Below are 23,064 nucleotides of genomic sequence, written 5' to 3' on the forward strand. Positions count from 1 at the left end.
ACATGGACACTAAGGCATGACTGCAAAATCATTGCCAACTTTGTGGTCATATGCATCACAGTACAAGAATCTATTATATCTCGACTAGTTTTAAGTGCTAGTAATATTCTAGCACGCAAAGATCTAGTTATCTTGGGAGTTGCTCCTGCAGGGAGAGACAGACAAAATATTGGCAAATGTGCTTATCAGTTTTTGATGGAAAGAAAACAAGGTGAGATAAAGTAATGGGGCAGGAGTGCTGTTTTACACAGGATAATTAGAAATGCTCTCGTATCTCTAGGCACTGCAAGCCCTACTTCAATTTCAAACTCGTTTGAACATCAGAGAATTTTCCCATGGTGGAAACCCCTTTCTGTCCCTATCATCTTTTCCCTTAAAGACCTATTATTATCCTTAGGGCTGACTCTCAAATCATTTTTTTTTCCAGGAAGCTTTCTCTGGTCTTTCATAATGGTCAAGTTCAGGTTCCCTCTTGATCACAGCACTGAGCTTTTTCACTATGTTGAGCAAAACTCTAATGACACATGCATTGGACATTTAATTCCTTTGTCCCCTTCAGACTATAATCTTCTTGATAACAACTATGTTTCATTTAACTGTTGAATCCTTAGATGCTTGTAGTTTGCAGAGTAGGTTTCTGACAAGTACCTGTTAAATGTCTGAATAACTTTCACGTATCAAATAATTCAATTAAATGGGGAAAGTCCCTTCCTATACCAGTTTAGAAAACTTTGTTTGATCTTATAGGCCACATAAGTTATTTGGGGATTTTTTATATTGAAACGTAACTTGGATTCACCAGTTTATAAGTATCCATACACATTTATGATGTAATCTCATTTTATCAATGTTCATTACTTTTTGAAATACGTGCTTATTGCATTACAATTAAAACCAACCATCTTTTGTTTATAAAAGACCAAATCATAAATAGGCAGAATCAACCCATGCTTTTATTTTCATTGCATATAAAAATTTCATAGGAAGGTATTGATGTACAGTACTATCCCCATGGGCTGTAAGAGAGGCTAAGAAACTACTAAAAGAATCATCATTTGTAATGCTCACACACAATTTACCACTCTGAAAACATATCCAAAGAAATAAAAATTAAAAAAAATAAAATCAGTAAGGATGTATTTTGTAATTATAGTGTCTCATTTATACTGTTTAAAACAAAAGTAATCAAATTCCTTTGGGCCAGGGCTGCTAAAATCTACAGTTTGTGTCAAAATAAAATAAAATAAAATAATAGGAGGCTCATTTTTCCTAGAAAAAGTATCCTTCCTTTCACTGACAAGTCACATGTCCCAAGGGCTGAGCAGCAGTAAGAAGTGATTTCCACACTATTCACTCAGAGTTTTCCATGGCTGTCAGGAGCTGACCACTGTGAAAATGTAAATTTTTAAAAATGCTAAATGAATGTATGTTTTACAGAATCATGTTTTAGAGAAGAGTTACTTATGTGAATTGGCCACATAGATAACTTTGTTGAAATAAATGGATTTACATACATTTGGAAATCTGGTTGTTCTTAAGAGAAAAATTCAAGAAATAAACCAATGAGCTTTTTCATACTGTACAGTTTCTTTACATGATAGAAAGTTGGTGAGCAGATAAACCAAGATGAGTTGACGCTAGTTCCAAACAAGTTCTATCTATTTCCTGTGATCCCTAGAAAACAAAGGGCCTTTCTATAATCTTTGGACAGGAGTATTCCCACAGTCATGTTTGAAAGTAAAAAGCAAAGGTAGCTCCTGCTTGACAGCTGGAAAAAGTCACCATCCATGCAAGATCACTCCTTGGCAAGAAGTATTTTAAAGCTTATATCTCAAAAGGGTCACATGATCTTTCAGAGGTGATCTATGGGTTTTGTCAAATCTAGCAACTGCCAGAAATCCAATCATTTTAAAGTTTGGATATATAATGCCCAGCCCTAGCCTACCATGACCTTAGTTTGAAATGCAGCAAAAGAGAAGAAAATACTGGTTAAAGTTAAGGCACAGCCCTGGGACCAAAGACCTGCAGCTATGTTATTTAAATTTATATATCTTTATGTATTTTATAGTTTTCTTGAATCTTCCATAAACAAGCTCTAAAGTGACAAGACTATATTACAGAAGAAAAGAAAAATGTACAAGGAGTATGTATACACACCATTCATTCTCTCACCAAGAGTTTCCAAATATATCAACACCATCCCATCACAGGACGATGTTTTAATAAGAACTGATAATTTACAATTAACATTACAGTATGTACATTGCAATAAATACATGGTTGTAAACAGACAAACAAGACTGTATTACAGGTAAGGTCATTTGGTGAGAAAAAATGCATGGCAGAAAAAAATAAATAATGCATTCAAAATTATCATAAAGCTTTCTGTAAAATCCACTTCATTCAAGTTTTTTTTCTTTCCTTGTCTGCAATTAATTCTATCTACATTATTTTCTTGTAACTTTTAACTGATGTGAAACAAAATCCAAATAGCATTTTTTGTGTTCAGTAACTTGCAAGCTGAAATGTACTTGTCTTATGCAAACTTGGGACTTGTCCCCTTATTCCGTACCCAGATATTACATTTTCTTATGGCATTTTAGGAAATGTAAAGCTATTTGGATAAGGATGTATTTTTTTCAGCAGTGTGTACCTGTGAAGCACACTTTGGTGAGAACAGGGCTGGAAGAGAGTGCAAAGGGAGAGAGAAGGAAGAGGGTAAGCAGACTGAATCATGCATTAGTCCCTAAATCTTGGATCTTATGGTGTTTTCCTGCAATTTGATTGTCCATTGATGGGTGTTACAACATGGTACCATTAAAAGCCATCAAACAGGAAAAAAAGCTTCCATTAGTGCAGTTATAAACTTTTCAGGTTTCATTTATGACATATTGCTGCTTTAAATTTTTTTCATTATAAAGATTCCAGGCACTCTGTGGGGGGGGCAAATACCAAGTGTAGGGTGGGGAAGGAAATGAGCACAACTTGGAAAGAGGGGCAAGTTAGGACTCTGTCTTTCCTTCTAGACCGCCCCTCAGGACGAATACAAAGAGAAGCAAGTTCCCAGGTGTTCTTGTGAAACCATTTGGTCAGACATAGGCTTCTATCTGAAAGATTACTGTTTTAACTTTACAAGGGAAAGTGTGTGGAAACCCTATAATTAATCAGTAGAATCTGATTCTGGACCAAGTAAAAGATCTGAGAAATAATTTCGCTAACAAAGGAACAGCTGTTGGATTTCTGAAGACTGGTATTGGGAACTGTGTTCACTGTGGATCAATTGTGTGCCCGAGGATTATTAGTAGTCCTCAGAAGTCTCTATATAAATGATTTTTCTCCAAAATGCCAGTATAGTTCTGGTGCTGAAATCAGTTGAGCGTGAGCTCCAATCTTTAGGCAGAACCATTTGACCAGCCCAACATTATACTGTATCACATGACCAGGCTTCTGGTGTTGCTGGTATTAATTGCTCTCCCCTCACTGTGTTTTTAGAAATAGTTCCACCCCACACAACATGCCTATGGGTCAATGATAAGTGATAAAGTAGTTCCTACATGTTACACAGCTATCCACTAAGAAAGAGTAGCTGCTATACTTCCAATCTCTTCCCTGAATTATTCCTCATGTAGTTCTAAATCCAATGGTGAAGTCACAGAAATGAGAGAAGAGTATTGGTGTTTGTTAATATATTCTTTAAGGACTTTACAAAAATCACCTAGCTAGCTGTTAATTTTTTCTGTAATTCAGAGTAAAAGCTAGTCATGACATATAACTGCATGGTAGAAATGAATGCTAACCCTGACTTGACTGTATCATCAATAAGAATGGTGGTGACATACTTGGTAAGATGCCACCAAGTGGGCATGGAAATTAGTTCAAGCACACATTAAATAATAAAGCTGCATGAAGGGAAAATGCTTTTCTCACTATAACAGACTATTAAAAAATACAGATGAGAAATGTGTAGGTTATTACAAAGACATGCACTGGTGAAATGCATGCCTCTTGACACAGCAAAAAGTCATCAGAAGACAGTAGGTGGGAAAATATCTAAAAAAGACAGACTGTGTTAGCTACTGGGTATTTACACATCTTCCATTTGATTCAGACACCAACTGATGATTGAGTTTCTATGAGACTTAAGACACATTTGACATAATGCACATCAAAATATTACAGAATATTCACTTTGGACACTGTGAAGAAAGACATTGGTAGAGAGCAACTCTGCTGACTAGGAAATAGTGAAATAAAAAGCAAGTAAGCAAAGACTTACAAACAGGGTTTCCTGCAACATAAGGTTTTTTTGTCTTAAAATATGGAAGTCATTGGTATATAAAACAATGAATCACTACAAATCAGTTAATTGCTATGAACTGTAAAGGTGCAGGTAAAATTCGTAAATTAGATTTATCCAGTGTAGCACAGGTTTGTACTGAAAACTTGCAAGTTACTCCTTAGAAAAAAATAACCAGTGGCAGATGAAGTTCTGAACAGAGTTTTTTTTAAATATAATACCTCAATACATTTAATAATAAAAGTAAGCTCTACAAAAAATCTGTTTTACATATCATACAAAATGTAGAGGTGAGTGTAGCTCACTGAACCACACTATTCAGTCACGTATCAGGAAGACTTGAAATTAGAAAATTATGCAATTCCTGTGGCTCATACTCCTTCTGGGAACGATTCATGCTGTGTCCCCTTCATGACATTTTGTTGTTGTTGTTGCTTTATTAATTGAGTTCACTCCACCTGTGAAATGCCTTATTTCTGAAAATGTAACACACAAATGAGAAAAGGAACCCCAAGTCTTTTCCACTTTTGGGCTGCCTGATGAGCCACATTCCCTTACAAACATTTTGGAGTTGATTTTATCTGCTTTGTCAGCTCTATGAAGCTGAAATCAGGTTAAAATGCTGCTTATGAAGATGTCCCCCTTGCTCTCCAGACATGGGAAGGTGAAAAGAATTGGTTACAATATTCCTGAGCGCCAGACTGAGTAGTCAAGGTCAGTTTTGTTCAGCAAACGTCCTGGCAGATGACAGTGAGGTGTGACCATGGTTGTGGCATGTGACATGCACTTTGGAAACAATGATTTTTTTTTCTACTTAAAAAACAAAACAAAACAAAACAAAAAGGTGTGAGAGTCTTTGCACTGTTACGTATCAGGAGAAGAGTCATCTATGACACAAACTTCTGGCTGGCTTTCCTCTTCTGCTACTGCCTCCTCTTCTACCTGTTCATCAAGGGGAATTTCAGTAGACTCTGAGTCCTGTGTACACAGAGTCTTGGAGTCACTGCAGCTAGTGTCTTCTTCCACTTGACTTCCACTATCCTTTTCCGTGTCTGACTCGCCGTCTTCCTCTAAAGTTAGTTCAAACTGGAATTTCTCAGTTTGACCCTGCCGGCCCTCTTCTTGATCATCAGGTGCAGGAGAGGGGCTCTGAGGGATTGTGCTCTGGTACCACTCGCGATTGTCCTCCAAAGTGTCCAAAATGTCCTGGGCATCAGGATGTACGAGGTCTGCCCATGTCTCCCAGAGTGGATGAACAATATAGTCTATGAAGCCCACCTAGTTAAAAAAAAACAAACAGAAATGGGATAAGAAAAAAATGGAAAAGGTTAACTAGATCATGGCTCACAAATAGAACACTGAATGGAACACTACTGACCTTAGTTTGGTAAAATAGTCCTTATTTGAGGCAACAGATCATATAAAACTGTTGTTACTAGCTGGTAAAAATTACTTACTAGAATCCTTAGTTCAAGGGTGTTTACTTAGGTGGGCCTTAATGGCTCACTAACTACTCAGGAGGTTGAGATTGAGGATTAAGGTTTGAAGCCAGCCAAGACAGTAAAGATCATCAGGGTCTTATCTCCAATTGACCACTAACAAGCCAGAAGTGGTGTTTTTGCTCAAGTGGTAGAGCTCCAGCTTTGAGAGAAAAAGCTAAGGGACAGTGCCTAGGGCCTGAGTCAAGCCCCATACCAACACACACACACACACACACACACACACATACTCTTGCGCTCGCACGTGTACACGCGCGCATAAGCTAATCATGAAAAAATTTTCACTTACACAGTGGGCTATGGATCCTGGACCTTACTAATGGTCAATTTGTAGGAAAAGTCCAGATAAATGAAATAAGCCAAGTACTCTCACTATATATAGTCATCATAAACAAATATAATATCATAAGAATATATGTATGACATTCTTATTTATAGATACAAATCATAAGACTGATGGGTTTTGAATCCTAAATTAGGTGAAATTGAACTCGTCAAAACCAAACTTCAGACTCTTTCCCCAGATATTTGTTAAGATTGCTACTACAAAGGAACCAAATGCTGCACTTAGCTGTAACACTGTTCTCTCTCCATACCTCATGCATCATACGTTACCTGTGATTTTTCCACAGATGCGTTGTGCTTGTCACACATGGGGCTGATCTCCATGCCGCGCTCTCTTTCCCGGTCTCCTTGGCGGAAGAACTCCTCCATTATCCGGTCTGTCCACTGGCGGTACAGCTGCAGAGGCTTCGTGGGGTTGCTGAGATCTGCACAGTGCACCATATTCTGAAGGACCTGAAATAGATGGAGGCATTCTTTGCTCAGCACCTGCTCCTCAGTTTAAAAAAAAAAAAATCTAGGAATTCACATGAGTTGACTGTGACACCTAAAAATATGCATAGTGCAAGATATATCCAATGAGCCCAACCATGGTGTGCCTGCGTGTGGTTCACACTTACATTAATAGTTACAAATTATGCCACTTTTAAGTCATCTAAGTATCAAAAGAGAACCTTTATGTGCCTAGTTGATTAAATTCAGAGTTAATTATGTAGAGGGCTTTATGGGGTATTAAGTTTTTGTGTTTTTTTAAAATGTACAGACAAATAAAAATACCAATAAGAAGTTAAATAATTTGTTGTCGTGATTAAGAATGTGTTTAGCAATCCTGCCTATAGTTTCTAAAAATGCAAGATGGGAGAAATAATGTATTTCTCTACATGGGGGCGCGCGCACACACACACACACACACACACACACACACACACACACACACACACACACACACACACACACACACACACACACACACACACACACACACACACACACACACACACACACACACACTCAATCATTGATTTACCTGAATCCTATCAGAATAATTATCAAGAAGGAGAACCCCAGAACTTGTCACTTTCTTAGTTTCAACCATAGTTTTCAAATCAGCCAGCAGATTCATGTGTTTGGACATATCTGTCGCAAGAACCTTAAGGAACAAAGAACAATTTGTTAAGTTAATTAATTTTCCTGTCAGAAAGTGAGAATAAAAGTACCCTGACTTCTAATGAAAGTGTGTGGAAATTACTCTATTTAGGGCAGAGTCTTTGTTTTTAACTGTTAACTTTTCTGAAAGCCCAAGTACAATACAGAGCACTGAGAACCATTTTCATGGTTAAAAAAAAAAAAGTACAGCTGGAAACATCGCCATAATCATCACATTTTCAGTGTTGGGTTTTTTTTTGTTTGTTTCTATGGACTAGAAAGCATTTATTGGGCCATTAAAACAAGCAAGCAGCAACAACAACAAAAATCCTTGCAATACAATTAGGGTTTTTTGTTGTTGTTGTTGGTCATGGTGCTTGAACTCAGGGCCTGTCCCTGAGCTTTTGCGCTCAAGTCTAGTGCTCTACCACTTTGAGCCACAGGCCACTTCCAGTTTTCTGGTGGATAAATGGAGATAATAGTCTCACAGATTTTCCTGCCTGGGCTGCTTCAAACCACAATCCTCAGATCTCAGCCTATTGAGTAGCTAGGATTACAAGTGTGAGCCACTGGCACCTGGCAACACAATTCTTTTTTTTGTTGTTGGTTGTGGGGCTTGAACTCTGGGCCTGGGCACTGTCCCTCAGCTCTTCAGCTCAAGGCTAGAGCACTCTATCATTTAAGCCATGGCACCATTTCTGGTTTTATGAGTTGTGTTTTGAAGATAAGAGTCTCATAGACTTTTCTGCCAGGCTGGCTTTGAACTTTGAGATCCTCAGATCTCAGCCTCCTGAGTAGCTAGAATTACAGGTGTGAGCCACTGGTGCCCAGTAACAATTCTTTAGTTTTATTTTAATCAGCTACTTACAATGTCAATGACCATTTTCCTTAAGGATTGTCTTTGTTTTTTGGTCAAATTTTGGAAAATGTCACAGTTTTCTTCCTGTAGCAACTTAAAGCCCACAGCCAAATGATGGTTTTCTAAGACAGAGGAGTCGTTGTACATCAAGGCAAGTTCAGAATCTGAAAGACAAACAGAAAGAAAGTCACCAGTGCTGTTTAATTAGAAGTGTTGTGAGAAAATTAACTGAGGCTGAGGCAGGAGATGGCTACTTAGGGCTAGTGTAGCTTGCATTGTGAGCCTGTCTTAGAAACAACGAACTCCCACATTCTATCATACCTTGGGTTGAAGACACAATGTTCCCCACACTCTACCTCCTGTACCATTACATAACAATATTTAGGAGAATATATTGGATAAAAGAAGAGCAGACAAAACACTGGGACCATAGAAGTGAACACCAATGCTACTGATAGCAGAAAGTCATTTGACTGTGAGATTTCTCAGAAAATATTTTTTTCTGAAGTGAAAAAAGTAGAACAGATGAACATTAACATCTTTTCAAGATCTGCCAGAAACTGAGTAGACTAAGAAATTACTATTAGAATTCTTTTGCAATATTGCAGATTGAACTCAGTGCTTCATGCTCAAGGGCTTTACCACCGGAGCCCTACTCCAGTCTTTTGGCTGGTTTAGTTTTATATTTATTTGTTTTTTGTGCTAGTCCTGGGGTTTGAACTCAAGCCCTGGGTGATGCTTTTCAAGGCTAGTGCTCTACCACTCGAGACACAGCTCTACTTCTGGCTATTTGGTGGTTAACTGGAGATAGGAGTCTCATGGACTCTTCTTCCCCAGGCTGGCTTTGAACTGTGATCCTCAAATTTCAGTCTCCTGAGTAGCTAGGGCTATAGGATTTAGCTATTCACATCCAGCTCAGTTTGTTTATGTTAGTGTTTTAGTCAGTACTTGCTTCTGACTGGAATCTCTTATCTCCATCTTCTGAATATATGGGATGACAGTTATGTGCCAGCTTGTTTCTGGTAATGAATCGCAGCTTTTTCCCAGACTTTCCTCAATTATAGATATGTACTAATGGCTGGCTGAGAACATCAAATTATTCAGAGCATCTGAAAAATGTCCAGTGTATAAGGTATATAGTCTGGTAACAATGAATTACTACCTTGCAATTTCCATAATATGAGCATCATGGATGCAGAGAGATTTGTTTTCAGAACAGATTCAAGAACAGTGTGAAACATGGAACAATATTAGATTTGATCATACTGCTTTTCCTACTCTTTCCCAGAATAGCTCCGATATTCTAAGTATATTCCCCCCTCCATTTCCTTTCTTATGCATCTAGCAGTCACTCTTTACGTATGCTTCCTGCCTGCTTGCTCATGGCTTCATACATAGATACTGTATTCAGTTGCCTATGTGCCCCATGGTGGAGATTCTGGCTCTTGCTCATACTGCCCTGGACCTGTGCATTAAAGGCAGGAAGAGATACAGTTTCTTCTCTAGTCCTTTAAATAGCACACCCAGATCTACAAACTAGCCATTAAAAAAGTTGTTTTATTCTGTTTCCACATAAATCATTTGTAAAGACTAAAGGACATGCATTTGGTTATGTTTCTGAGTAATGCACTGAAAATACAACTGAAGATCTCTTCTAAGAAATGTCCAGTTCTGCTCACCAACTGCTTAAGCAGCTAGATATGATAAGAGTGGCTCAAGACATATCTCAACTGGGACAGCCTACGATCTTTTTTGTTCTTTTTAGATTTTTAACAATTTTTATTGTAAAGGTGGTGTACAAAGGGGTTAGTTAAATAAGTCAGGTAGTGAGTACATTTCCTTTTGAACAGTGTCACCCCTCCTTCATTGTCTCCCAGTTTTTCCCCTCCTGACTCCCCCTACCCACTGCCACAAGTTGTATAGCTTATCATTTCCAATATAGTGTCTAGTGGGTTTCACTGATTAATTGGTTCACCCTTTGTCTGAACTATACATGGAAGAATTAGCACATCTAAAGTTTTGTTTTCAGTTATAGGAATGCAGATGTGTAGAGCTGTAGTGGGATGGGGGGGGGTGTAGGTATTATTGCTTTGTTTGGTTTCTGGATAAGCCAATTTTGTTCATATTTTTTAAGGTAGTACCTGGCCAAATAGTTGTGATTTTTTTGTTTTGTTTTGTCATTCCCATGCTTATCCAGCATGGGAAAGTAAAGCATGAAGCTTTACTTATAAACAATAGTCTGTAAAAGTTTATAGTTAGCACATATATATGTGTATATATATACATATATACAAACACATGCATATGTATATATATATATATATATAATGTTTTCTGACTGGAGAAATAATGTTGAATTAATCAATCAGGGTGCTTTTAAGGGAGTAAATATGAAGGTGGTAAAGGGTGCTAACATAAGAATTGACTTATCCTTGCAAAAACATTAACTTAATGTTTACATGTCCTTTAGAGAAAATGCAAGGGATGAATGATCAGAGGAGCCATTACTTCAGGGAAGAAGGCAATGTGCTGTGTGAGACTCAGTTCTATTCAATGTAAGCATGGCCCGTGATGTAGGGCAGGTGTCAAGGGCACTGGCTAACCTTGCCTTGGAAAGAAGTTATCTCTTGACATTTAAGGAAAAGCCAAAACAGCCAAAAAGGCTCTGGAACGATTTCTTCCTGGACTGGTGGGCCTTTTCAGTCTCTGAGGCTATCACCAAGGGCTGGCAGTGATGGTCAATTTTTAAATGAACAGGCAGAAGTATTTAAGAAACAGAATTTCAGAGTAGTCATTTAATTTTCTACCCTACTTTAAGACTGAAGGTGTATTATCATATCTAAAAGGGAAGGTACATTCTGCAGCTCTTCTGATTTTTACCAAAGATGCTAATCTAACCACACATAACAGGTGACTGCTTGAAGTTCACTGTCACACTCTGAGGACAGAGAGGCTATCTTACATACTGATTCTTTAAAACCCTTTCGTCTTCAAGCTGAGTAAAAATCACCTTTTGTGAAGCTTTACTTTAAAAAAATTTAAAATTAGTATATGTTAATTATACAAATGGGTTTCATGGTGCCACTTCCATAATGCATATAAATGCATTCAGATCAAATGTAGTTCCTCCATTACTCTTTCCTCTTATTCCTCACCTTTTTAAAAGAATTTTTGCAAATTCGTTATTCCTTTCCTGATTTCCACAGACAGAACTGGTCAGCCCCTGTATGACTGAACCCTCACTGGGCAGTCCCCACATTCACCTCACCTCTCATTAGCTCCCCTCAAATCTTCACTAGTCCCTCTCCAAGTCCTCCTACCTACTCAGAGACTTGAGCCTCTTTATACAAGTAAAAATTATTAATTGAATATGCTTGGCTATCTCCTTTCTTCATTTCTCCTTAACTTATAAAACATACAGAAGAACAGGATATGCTAAGGTTTCATGTTTAGAGGATTTAAGTGCCAAGCATTGTGCCAGGCTTGTATGGAGTATCTCATTTTGTCCTCACAACTCTCTTAGCAAGATTTTCCTGCTGTAGCCATTTACAAAGGAAAACATGAGCCTGAAGGAAGGAAGTAACCCTGCCAGTGTGTCCTAGCTGGTAAGCAGTAGGGCCAATACTAACAAGCAGTTGCTATAAACTGCATCTCATATTAATATTACAGATGCTTCGACAACCTTTAGACAACCTTCACTAACAGTGAAGCAGACTATGATAATCACAATCCATCCACTGCCTGGTACACAGTAATAACTATCCTGCCATCATTAAGGAACCATGCATGCCTTTTACAAACTGGAAGCCATTGTTTTATTACATATGGCCCAATCATTCTCTGTTGTAAAAACTCCCCATGGCTATCAGGAATAAATTAAATATGCTCAACATAACACTATTAATGATGATAGGAAGACTCTGTTTATGGGTCCCTCTCTCTCCCTCTTCTGAGTCCTTTTCATATGGGTGTTAGGACCACTGCATATTTTACTACAGAGAGTACATGTGATCAATACCATAATATGCTCTTACAGGAATTGGTTCAGACAGTTGTGGAGGACAAGAGTGTCATATCTGCAACCCAGAAAACCAGAAACACCAGTAATAAATTTCAGTTCCAGTGTGAAGGCCTGAGAATTGGGAAGGGAGTGGGCAGTGTGTAAGTCTTACCTAAGAACTAGGAGCACTGATGTCACCAATTTTCAAAACATGTTACTTCCATGTCATTGACTGTCAAGTCAAACCAGTGGCTACTGTCCATAAATCAGTATATAATCATATATCCTAGCTATTCCTTCTTCTAAGCAAAGTGTTACAAGAAAGGTCACTGTCCAAGGTTCTTTTTGCCAGTAAGATTTCCCTTCACCTCTGTCACAGAGAGGCAGAGTAGTTCTGTATGTGGCCACATCTGAGTGATGGCTGCATGTTGCATGCCATATATGAAACAGGTTTTCTCCCATAAGACCACAGATACAGCCAGGGAGAGAGAAGGCAAAATAGCAGAGTGGGGATCATCAATGTTTGAATAACTTCTTTACATAACTTGTGCCTTCCGATCTACATGAGCCCGTATCTGTGTCTCTCATTTCCATTTGATGGTAGAGTGTTTCTGTGGAGGCTCATCATTATGTCTTGTGGATCAGTAACACCTTAGTCATAATAAGTCTTTCAGGTTATCTAGTATTTTATGCTCATTATCTACTAAGGTGGCCAAAAGTAGCAGGCCAAAAGATGGTATCAGAGTCTTGCTCCAAAGTTTTAAAAATCTATGTCGTACAACATCTATGGACCAACAGCCCTATCTGCTACTAGGACTTGAAGAACCAGTGGCTCTGCTGAATCAGATGGCTCAAGTGGCAGAGGAGATTATACAAGAGCCTGGACATGTTGCAGAGTTGTTCTTGGCTCTACTCAAAACTAACAGATCTTCAGTAAATGGGCAAAGTAACACATCCTAATGAGGAGTATGTTACCTCAAAAACCAAACATTCCTGCTAAGCTTTGCCTCTAACTTGATTGTAGGAGGAACCATATACAATGACTTTACCCTTCACCTCAGAAGGGATAAGTCAACAGGACCCACATGAAATTTCACTATGGTAGAAATGGCTTGAATTTTACTTTGTTTTATTTTCCAATCAATCCCTCACTCTAACAGCAGAGATTCTTGAAAGCTGAGAATTCACTGTAACTTAGCCAATCGGGAGTGATGTTTCTGCCTTTAATTTTCAGCAACTCCAGCCCAGCCCTCAACTATAAGAGAAAGGCTCTCCCTCCTGATATAGCTACAAGCACTAAGCCATTAATAATGCTGAGCTTGACCTGGGCTCCTCTTATTCTTTCACAACTTACTCCAATTACATTAGCAATAACCAACCAATGTCATTCTGTGCTGGCACTTTCTCAAAATGTTTCAAAATATTCTATTTAGAATCACTCAGCTTCTTACATCTTACAAATGAATGATTAAGGCAGATATTTTGGGTATCTTTATAAATACTTCACAGCATTCCCTGTCAGTGTTCTCTTTACTACTGGAAATAGTCATCCTTGTTTTCAAGTCAATCAGTTTAGACAGCCAACTCCAGAAACCCTTGACTCAATTAAAAAAAACTAATCCTTAAAATTCTGTTCCTCTAACACCACTCTCAGTATCAAAGCTTATAGTTTGTATAGTTCTCAGGAGTAACCGAATCAGCAAGATACACATGATATATATATATACATATATATGGATTAAGAAAGAATGATATTGCCCCATTCTTAAAGAAATGGAAAGACTTGGAAAAAATTATATTAAGCAAGGTAAGCCAGACCTAAAGAAACATAGATTGCACAGTCTCCCTCATTTGTTGTAAATAGAATGTGCCTAATAATCTACAGTAAGTAGATTTAAAAGAACTTGTTTTAAATCACTTATTACCTACAGGATGCTTTTTTAAATAATGGAGGTAGTAATGTTGTAACTTTGGAAAGAGCTCTACAAATAAAAGCAAATTCAAACATTTTACCAATCAAATTTAAAATTGTTAAAATGCCTGACAAGAGTATGAAGAAATGGCACACTGTTGGTGAAAATGTATAAACTTTCTGGAGGGCCAACAAAGCAATCTATATCAAAATGTAAAATATTAAACTGAAGATTATCATACAAGTTCAAAGCAATATGAGTAGAAAGTGATGAATAACTCAATATCCATTAAGAAGGCTCAAATAAATTCAATTTTTTAAAAACAGAGAACATGTCCAAACTAGGCTATTGAATATGCAAATGTTTATAGGAAAGCATTTATGAGCTTAGATAGGTAGATAGATAGGTAGATAGATAGATAGATAAGATAGGTAGAAAACTCTCTATGTATCTGTGTGCATATTTGCCTAAATGGAAATCTGAAATGATATTCAATGAAATGATTACATTTAAGGGAAGAATAGCAGATGAATTTTAGTATCTTCTTTATTTTTCATATGGTTTCTATTCTGTTTTACAATAAACATATTCTAAAAGCTTAATAGACATTTTTAAAAAATAAAGAACATATACTCCATAAGGAAGAGAAATATGGGTCAAATTTCAAGTTTACCATGCTTCAATATGAAATAGAGGTAAATTCCACATACACTTCTGCTTATCTGCTTGGAAAAACACATTTTTTAAAGAGTAAATTAATGTGCAAGTATTTGGAGTAAAATGATTTTGAGCTCAGAAATCAGATCTAGCTTTGAAGTGAGCACTCAAACTCTCCTTTTCTGGCCTTATCTATAAATTGAGATCAATCCCTCAAAATGTTTGTAAAGATTATATGGTGTTACGAAGATAGTGGAAATGTGAGTGGATCCTAACAATGCTCCCAAGATTTCTTCCATAAAAACCATTGGCAGAAAGACAGTGGCGACTGATTTGAAATTCCAGCAATTCTCAATCTAGGAGGGGAAATGGAGAAGAAAAGAGATTCATAGACACAAGGAGTAAAAGAAGACTAGGTTTGGCTTCGGCAGCTCCTACCTATAATACCTTAGTACTCAGGAAGGTGAAATTTGAGGATCTTAGTTGGAAGCCAGCCCAGGCAGGAAGTAGATGATTCTCATCTCTGATGTACTCAAAAAAAAGTCAGAAGTGGCACTGTGACTGTGGCTCAAATGGTAGAGCCACAACCTTGAGCAGAAGAAATTCAGGAACAAGCCCTGAGTTCAAGCCCTAGGACTGGCGCGCGCACACACACACACACATTCTCTCTCTCTCTCTCTCTCTCTCTCTCTCTCTCTCTCTCTCTCTCTCTCTCTCTCTCTCTCTCTCTCACTCTCTCTCTCTCTTCACGGTAGCAATGTTCACAGAAATGACTGGAAAAAAGACTGGAAAAAAGATAGGGCAAGAACACTTCAGAGCCAATTGAGATAGATACCAAAAGTAGAGGAAGACCTGCACTCCCATTGTTATCGCTTAGCTAGAGTCAGCCAGGGTTAGAAAATGACAATTTATTATTTGTTTCAATGTTACAGAAGACACAAGTGTTTAGAGGGACTTCTCACCAGACTTTTTCTGGAAATTGGGGGAAAGTGCTCTTAACTTGACACCATTTTGAAAGCCAAAGTGTTAATTTAAAATTGCCTGACTCTCAATTCATCTACTCTGTATGTCTCAACCCATAGTACTAAGCTTGCCTCATGTTACATATTCACCTGCTAAACTCTGTCTTTTCCAGTATAATGTATGTCTGTGAAAGCCAAGCTTTTGTCTTGTTCAACATGCATTTCTCAAGCCTACAACACTTTTTGACACTTGGCAGGTTCTCAGTACATTGTTATCCAATTACATGAGATCTAGTTATATCTATATTACCCCCATTTGTTAAACATATATTCGTTTTTATTTTGAAATTACTGGTTCATACAGCAAAATAAATTCTCTATAAAATCTATTACTATAGCTATGGAAGACGTAGGTTAAAATAAGATTAGAGGGAGGTAGATGCTGGTGACTCATGCCTATAATCCTAGCTATTCAAGGCTGAGAAAAGTCCAAGAAATTTATCTCCAATTAACTGGCAAAACACTGGAACTGGAGGTATGGTAGAGCATCGGAAATGAGTGAGAAAATCGAGCAAGAGGCCCTAAATTCAAGCTCTAGTACTGGCACCAAAAAGAAAAAAAAATCAGAGTAATTAAAAATGTACGTGTACCGTTCATGAGATCCAGCTGCAGCCCTACCTAAATAGGATGTACTACTCCACTCTTGGAAACCAAAAAGAAAAAAGTAAGAAAAGCAAAATAAAATAAAATAAAAGAAAAGAACAACATATACTTTGATACATAACTAGTATAAATAAATCTTTTTCCCAAACTTAAGCATCTTTTGCTATATAAAAAAAATGAGTCTCTTTCCAAATACAATTCTGTGCTACATATTCTATACTTCTCACAGTTTTATTATGTTTTGGCCAAAAAATAAAGCTGTAGAGTTAAATGATTTTTTGTGATTAGTATCTTCTGATATATAATATTCAAATTTCATATGAATGCATAAAATATAAATGGGTTCATTTTAATGCATTATCTTTTAAAAGATTTAGAGATCGTTTCTTGCCTGAACTTCAGTTTCTCTATGTCCTGTTCACATTCTCCTCATACTCCCAAAACATTTAATAAAGCTTTACCTCCTATTGTATATTATTTTAATTGGAGAAGGGAGAGTTTAACCAAATCTTCAAGGTAGAAGTGATCTCTCTGCTTTTAGAACCTCTAGGAGGCTTACAATGAGTATAAATACGATTAGTATAAAAAAATATATGGTACCTAAAACTCACACATGAAACAAAGAGAAGTATGATCACAACTAAGAAGCAGGACTGTAACTGTACTGGGAACTAGCCAGATCTGCACTAGTGTTTCTCTTCATCAGCCACAAACAAGGGCACATCCCTTTAACTGGTCATGGCTCCACAGCCTTCTTAAAATAAACCTTAAATTAAAATTAAAATTCTTTAGAATTCCTTATTGTCCACCTTTGGCTTGGGACAGGTAGGAAGCTCTAGCTCCAAGCTAAGAGTTGAGACTGGGCTTTTCTAACTCACTAATGCTTAACTCTTCTAGGAAAGTCACAGAAAAGAGAAACTTAAGCCTACTTCATAGAAAGTAAGTTTACTGTAAACCAAAGATAAGCAGTTTTGATAGAATATTTCATAAGCCACTTACTACAAGTTTAAAATCATTAGAGATCCTCTTTTGCATATTATGAAAATAAAACTTTAAAAAAATGTTCTTAGCTATTCACGTTCTTCTGTGGTTCAAAACAGCAACAACAACAGAATTAACAGCCAGCTGTAGCTTCCATGATCCCTAACACTCAACTAAGATGGTAATACTGCTCTGAGACTCTGACCAAACCTGAGAGATACTTTCAGATACCAAGTAACAATGCAGACTAATTTGATAGGAATAACTCAGACTCATTCTTGTCTGCCATGAATAAACATTACATCCCACTAAAATCTGCTCTGGGAACTTCGGGCTTCCCTGGGATGTTGCGCACCCACAGATAGGAGGACCCCAGCATTGTCAGGTAGCAGAGAACTTCCAGTAGCAGGGTTAGTTAACCTTCCTCTCTGGACAAGTCACTAGGGGGGAAAAATGACCTTAAGTGGGCATCTTTGGCCTTTCCCTTTGTATTTATAATCATCCTCCAAATTTCTCCCATCGTCTGTATCAGTGGCTCTCAAGTCTTCAGAGTTGCTATTCTTTTCGGTGGACTGGGGCTACATTATTTTAGATAACAAGACTCCACCAATGCCCTGGTTCCCAGCAGAGTTCTTGAGCTGCATTCTATGCCGAAATGCCCTTGAAGGATACACAAGGAAGAAGAACAAAACTGACCCTCATTATCCTAAAATACTTTTGTATGTCACAGGGCTTCAGAGACAGAGACTTTATTAAACTGTTTTAATTTGTTCTCTCTTCTTAATTCCGGTTATAAGGAATTATACAATATGGTGATAAAAAGAAAACATATCAGTGGGCATGTTTCATGTTATTAAAGAAAAATGTTACCTTTCTTAAATATCCAAAATTAAATCAAAACAAAATTTTTATGTATTTGCTGCAAATCTATAATATGAAGAACATACTGCTATATATATATATATATATATATATATATATGAATATCAAAATACTAAGCAGTAGGGTACATGGAAAATTCGTGTGCCTCACACTGCATGTCTTGCTAACTCTTCTGAGAAAGGGCTAGTCAGCTCTAGATGTTGGTATAATACATATCTGGGGGTAGGTGGATGATGGGGTATTCAATGGTTCCTAATATTTATGTGTATGCTTTCATGAGTCCTGCAAGTACCCTTTTACAGGTCGTTGGAACATGAAATATTCTCCCGTATAACTAGCATAAAAAAATTCTTAAACCAAACACCTCAAATACATTCTCCTATCCCTATATCTCAGGAGTCTTAATAACTTCCCATTCTCCTAATCTTAAACATCTCAGTTAAATCTCTCAAAGTAAGTTTACATTTAAATTCTCTGTGTAAAGCTGGATTACAGAAAAATATAGAAAATAAATAGCAAAAAGATGGATACTGCTATAGCTCAACAGCTATAGTGCAAATACAAAGACTACCAGAAAAGAGGCAAACTCCTAATTTGAATAAGACCTTTTTTTAAAAACAATTTCACAGTTTTAATAAGAAACTTAAATCCTTCCTTATCCACTTAAGTCATTTACCTATGAACTTCAAGTATGAAATAGAATTTCTGTAAGCCTGAATTCTTTTCCAAAGGCAGAGGTCAAACTTTCCCTTATATTCTCTATACAGTCCAAGATATCCATACGAAGAGCCTCCTTACAATTCCAAATGCAGTGATGACTTCTTACATGGGGACAAAACTAAGTGGCTGAAAAATCAGACTGGGAGATAAATTTCTTCTGGCGAGATTCACAAAGAAAGTAGACTCAGCCTGGTGATAGTGAGGAAAAGGAAAGCTGTAGCTGCTGAGGGGATTGGATCTATATAACATGGAGTGGGCTTATCACTGATTTCCACAACCATTCCTTTGTATTTAAAACTTTAAAGGCAGAATAGGCACTTAGATTCCTCTTTAAAATTCACTTAATGCTTTCCAATGTCTAGAAACAGCAATATATCATTTTTACAAAAGTACCAGATCACTTGTTTTTCCAAACACCATATGCCTCATGGGATGTGAAAGTAATTTTCAGAGATAAATTCCACCACTATAAATGGACTATCATCGAAACACAAACCCATCTTGAAAGAACATTATAACACTGGGAAAATCCAATTTTATAAACAAACCATACTTTAAACTTCACTTACTTGTATTGATCAGAAACTGATTTGACACACCAGGATGATCTACATCATGTATTGCACTGGCAAAAATTGCTGCAAGAATCTCCAAATCTGTAAACACAGCCTGGAAAAACATTATACAATAAAAGTAATATTACTATTCTATGATGACATAAATGAAACACATACACAAATGAGGAATAGCTTCCTAGAATTCAGGCCGAAAAGAAATTGAAACTTCAAAATATATATTCATGATTCTATCAGTGAAAATCCTAGGGAATGATTTACCTATGATCTTCTATATTTTACTTTTGGAAGAAAACATTTCTCACTTTAGTATATGACCAAATATTTTAATTCCATTATGTATATATATATATATATATATATATATATATATATATATTATGTAGGCAATATAAATACTGCTTGTTTTTTGAGACAGAGTTGGTGCATAACTCAGGCTGGCCTCAAATCCATAATCATAATTTTCAGAGTGTAACATTCTGAAATCACTAAAAATTAATGAAATATAAGCAATTTTCCTAAACACTTTTCTAAAAGAAACTCTAAGCCTCAGCACAACTGACATTTTGTGCCAGAAAAAAAAAAAAAACACTTGGGCTGGGCAGCTGTCCTGAATAATATCAGGTTTTTAGCAGAGTTGCTTGTTTGACATGCTGGTGGTAAGCACAACCAAAAACGTGATGGCTGTGACAACTAACAATGCTTCCAGACATTGGTAAAGGTCTCTGGGAGGTAGGAGAAGGAAAGAAAGAGGGACAAAAATCATCTCCTGTTGAAAACCATTTGACCAAATGATCAAAATAGTTTTCCAATGAAAACAATGTACACACAAAAGAGAATTTTTTCCAAAAAAGGATTAAGGAAATAAAGTTATGTTAGTAAAAACTTAATGGAATAACTACTTAAGATTTGGAAAAATTGGAAGTATTTCCTTCTAACACTTTCTTAGTACTAATGCATTCTCATATTTTATAAAATAAAAATCCAATTAACTCTACATATAAAAGCCATCAGGCTTAATTTCAACTCAAACTAATTAAAATTTAATAAGCCTGATGTGATTTATGAAATGTCCAGTAGATCACTTAGAAGAAGCAGTGTTATAAACAAATGAATCCCTAAGTATTTGAAAAAATTCCATGGGCCAAATTCATCAAAGATTCAACTGTTTATTTATCTCCACATTTCTCCCCTGTAAGCCAACATATTTCCAGAGGCCAGTGATTTTGTTCCCTCGTAATTCTTCAACATAAATTCTTAAGAAAACTTAAAATGAGCTGCAAGTTACTGTTCTTAAATGTTTAGAAAGCAGATTTACCTCCAAAGCAGGTGTAGATAATAGCACATGAGTAGATTGGACAACATCTGCAGCATGAATATTGTTGTGATAGGCCACATCAGCATGGTAATGGTCTTCAAGGGTCATAAGATATGTAATCAAAGTGTCTACTGGAATTTTAAAGGTTTTTAACAGGTCCCGTTCCTGTAGGAAAAGAAGTAATACTCTTACCATTTCCACAGAGCATGCTACAGGAAAAGCATAGACCACAGTTGTCTACAGAAAACCCAGAAGTTAATACTTTCCCATGTCTAGTGTCCAGAAAATGGAAACCTTTGGAATGGTCTAGGAATGCAAAGAACAATACCATCACTGAGTTATCCTTCTGGAGGCCAACAGTGCTGTACCTAAACTATATGGTGTGAGGTAGGAGGATCTGCTGATCAGAGAAGCGTCTATGTCAGCTGCAGAGAGTCACTGACAGCCCTGGGTCACACCAGATGAAACCTGGCTGGAGTCTCCTGTTCTAGTCATGAGGCACTGGCAATAGCTTCAACTTCTCAGTTAAATCCCACCCACAGTGGAGGCAAAGGCTCCTTAAGAAGAGGAAATGGATGTGGAAAAGATAGCACGACAGTAAAAACTAACTGAAGAAATTATATTCTAAGGTTAGTCAGTATGAAGTTTATTCATTTAAAAAAATGAACACACTCCATTCTCTCTATGCAAGTCGGAGTCATAGAGACAATTTTTACATTGTTGTTTCTAATGAACTACTTCAATTCTTCCACATCGCAAGATGCAATGTGGAAGAAAGCAAATTGATTTTTTAAAAAAAGCGATTTATTCTGTTTTACCCATAGTCTACCTTTCTATATCTTTATTTGTCCCCTAGTAAGGAAACAAATAAGAAAAAAGAAACATCAAAGTAAGCAAAAAGGTGAGCAGGAAGGGAGACAGAATATAGGCAGAGTCTGCAGCCTAGAGATAAGGCCTAGGCCTATTATGTATATAAAACAGGCCCAAAGACTCATGTGTTGAAGGCCTGTCCCCAGATGGTGGCACCACTAACAGAGATTTCTCCTCTGATGAGGCTACAGACAAGGGACTATTAGGAAGTGAGGCCTCTTCTGCCCCATTCCCTTTTCTCCCCTCATTCTGCAACTCTCCCTCCAGCTTCTTTCTTTTCTTTTACTTTCTTTCCTTCCTTTCTTCTTTTCATCCTTCCTTCCTTCCTTTCTTTTTTCTTTCTTTTCTCTCTGCTATCCCTCTCTCATTCTCTACTCTCTAGTAGCCAGGAGATGACCAGCTTTGCTGTATTGAACACACCCATGATGATGCCCTGTCTCACAACAGCCTAAAAGCAATGGAGCAGCCAACTTATTGCAGGCTTCTGTCCTGGCCATAATTCTTAGAAACAGGGAGCCAAAATAAATCTTTGCTTTTAAGTAGTTTGGCTCAGGTATTTTTGTCAAAGTGGTGGGAAATGACTAACACAGTCACTAAATAAAAGACATGTGATAGAAAGCCACATTACCTGAAAAATGGTGTGCATGATAACAGTCAGAGGCCGGTTACCAGACAACTCTGCTATTCTGAAAACGTGAAGACCCCATTTGTTCACATCTTCTAGTTCCTGGGGTAAAAGAAAAACACCTCAAATTAGAAAGTAGAACATGAGGCAATGAACACAAATACTTCAAAATTAAGGGCAAGAGCTGGGTGCTGGTGGCTCATGTCTGTAATCCTAGCTACTTAGGAGGCTGAGATCTATGGGTTGTAGTTCAAAGAGCCAGCCGGGGCAGGAAAGTCCATGAGACTCTTATCTCCAATTAACTACCACCAAGCTAGAAATGGAGCTGTGGCTCAAGTAAGTTGAGCTCTACCCTTGAGCAAAAAAAAAAAAAAATCTCAGGGGCAGGGCACAGGTCCTGAGTTCAAGCCCCAGGACCTGCACCAAAACATTAATTAATTAATTAATTAATTAATTAAAGGAAATGATTTTTTTGTACTTTAATGAAAAGATTGTACCGATTTTGTAAAATGATTCATTTTAAATATAATGGATATACCATGTAAAAACAGGCAAACAAGGTAATCTTACTTAAAGATAAATAGTATTGCTTAATAGCATTTATTTTGTGATCGTGACTAAATTCACATTCTTTGAACATTAGTTTTCATGGATAAAATCTAGTCACAGGTCCTTAACTATTCTTGTATTACAGGAGTGACGATAGTGTTCTAACTCTTTAAGACCAAAATCAAAAATGGTATATAGAACACATA

At 37.1% G+C, this 23,064-nt stretch overlaps 1 protein-coding gene across 13 annotated transcripts in view; it reads right to left on the reverse strand.

Moving 5' to 3' along the window:
• Nucleotides 1–931: 931 nt before the first annotated feature.
• Pde4d (phosphodiesterase 4D) overlaps nucleotides 932–23,064 on the reverse strand; it is a 1,379,127-nt gene continuing 1,356,994 nt past the window's right edge. For all 13 annotated transcript variants that reach the window (XM_070041218.1, XM_070041216.1, XM_070041220.1 and 10 more), the window contains 7 exons: nucleotides 22,313–22,411; nucleotides 20,815–20,979; nucleotides 19,491–19,590; nucleotides 8,153–8,307; nucleotides 7,166–7,288; nucleotides 6,412–6,594; nucleotides 932–5,575 (listed from right to left, as the gene is read on the reverse strand). In XM_070041218.1, coding sequence (XP_069897319.1) covers nucleotides 5,162–5,575; nucleotides 6,412–6,594; nucleotides 7,166–7,288; nucleotides 8,153–8,307; nucleotides 19,491–19,590; nucleotides 20,815–20,979; nucleotides 22,313–22,411 — 1,239 coding nt within the window. In that variant the 3' untranslated portion in view covers nucleotides 932–5,161. The remainder of the gene's footprint in view (nucleotides 5,576–6,411; nucleotides 6,595–7,165; nucleotides 7,289–8,152; nucleotides 8,308–19,490; nucleotides 19,591–20,814; nucleotides 20,980–22,312; nucleotides 22,412–23,064) is intronic.

This window comes from Dipodomys merriami, unplaced genomic scaffold, assembly GCF_024711535.1.
Source record: "Dipodomys merriami isolate MVZ:Mamm:240054 unplaced genomic scaffold, mDipMer1.0.p SCAF_30, whole genome shotgun sequence".
Classification (NCBI taxonomy): domain Eukaryota; kingdom Metazoa; phylum Chordata; class Mammalia; order Rodentia; family Heteromyidae; genus Dipodomys; species Dipodomys merriami.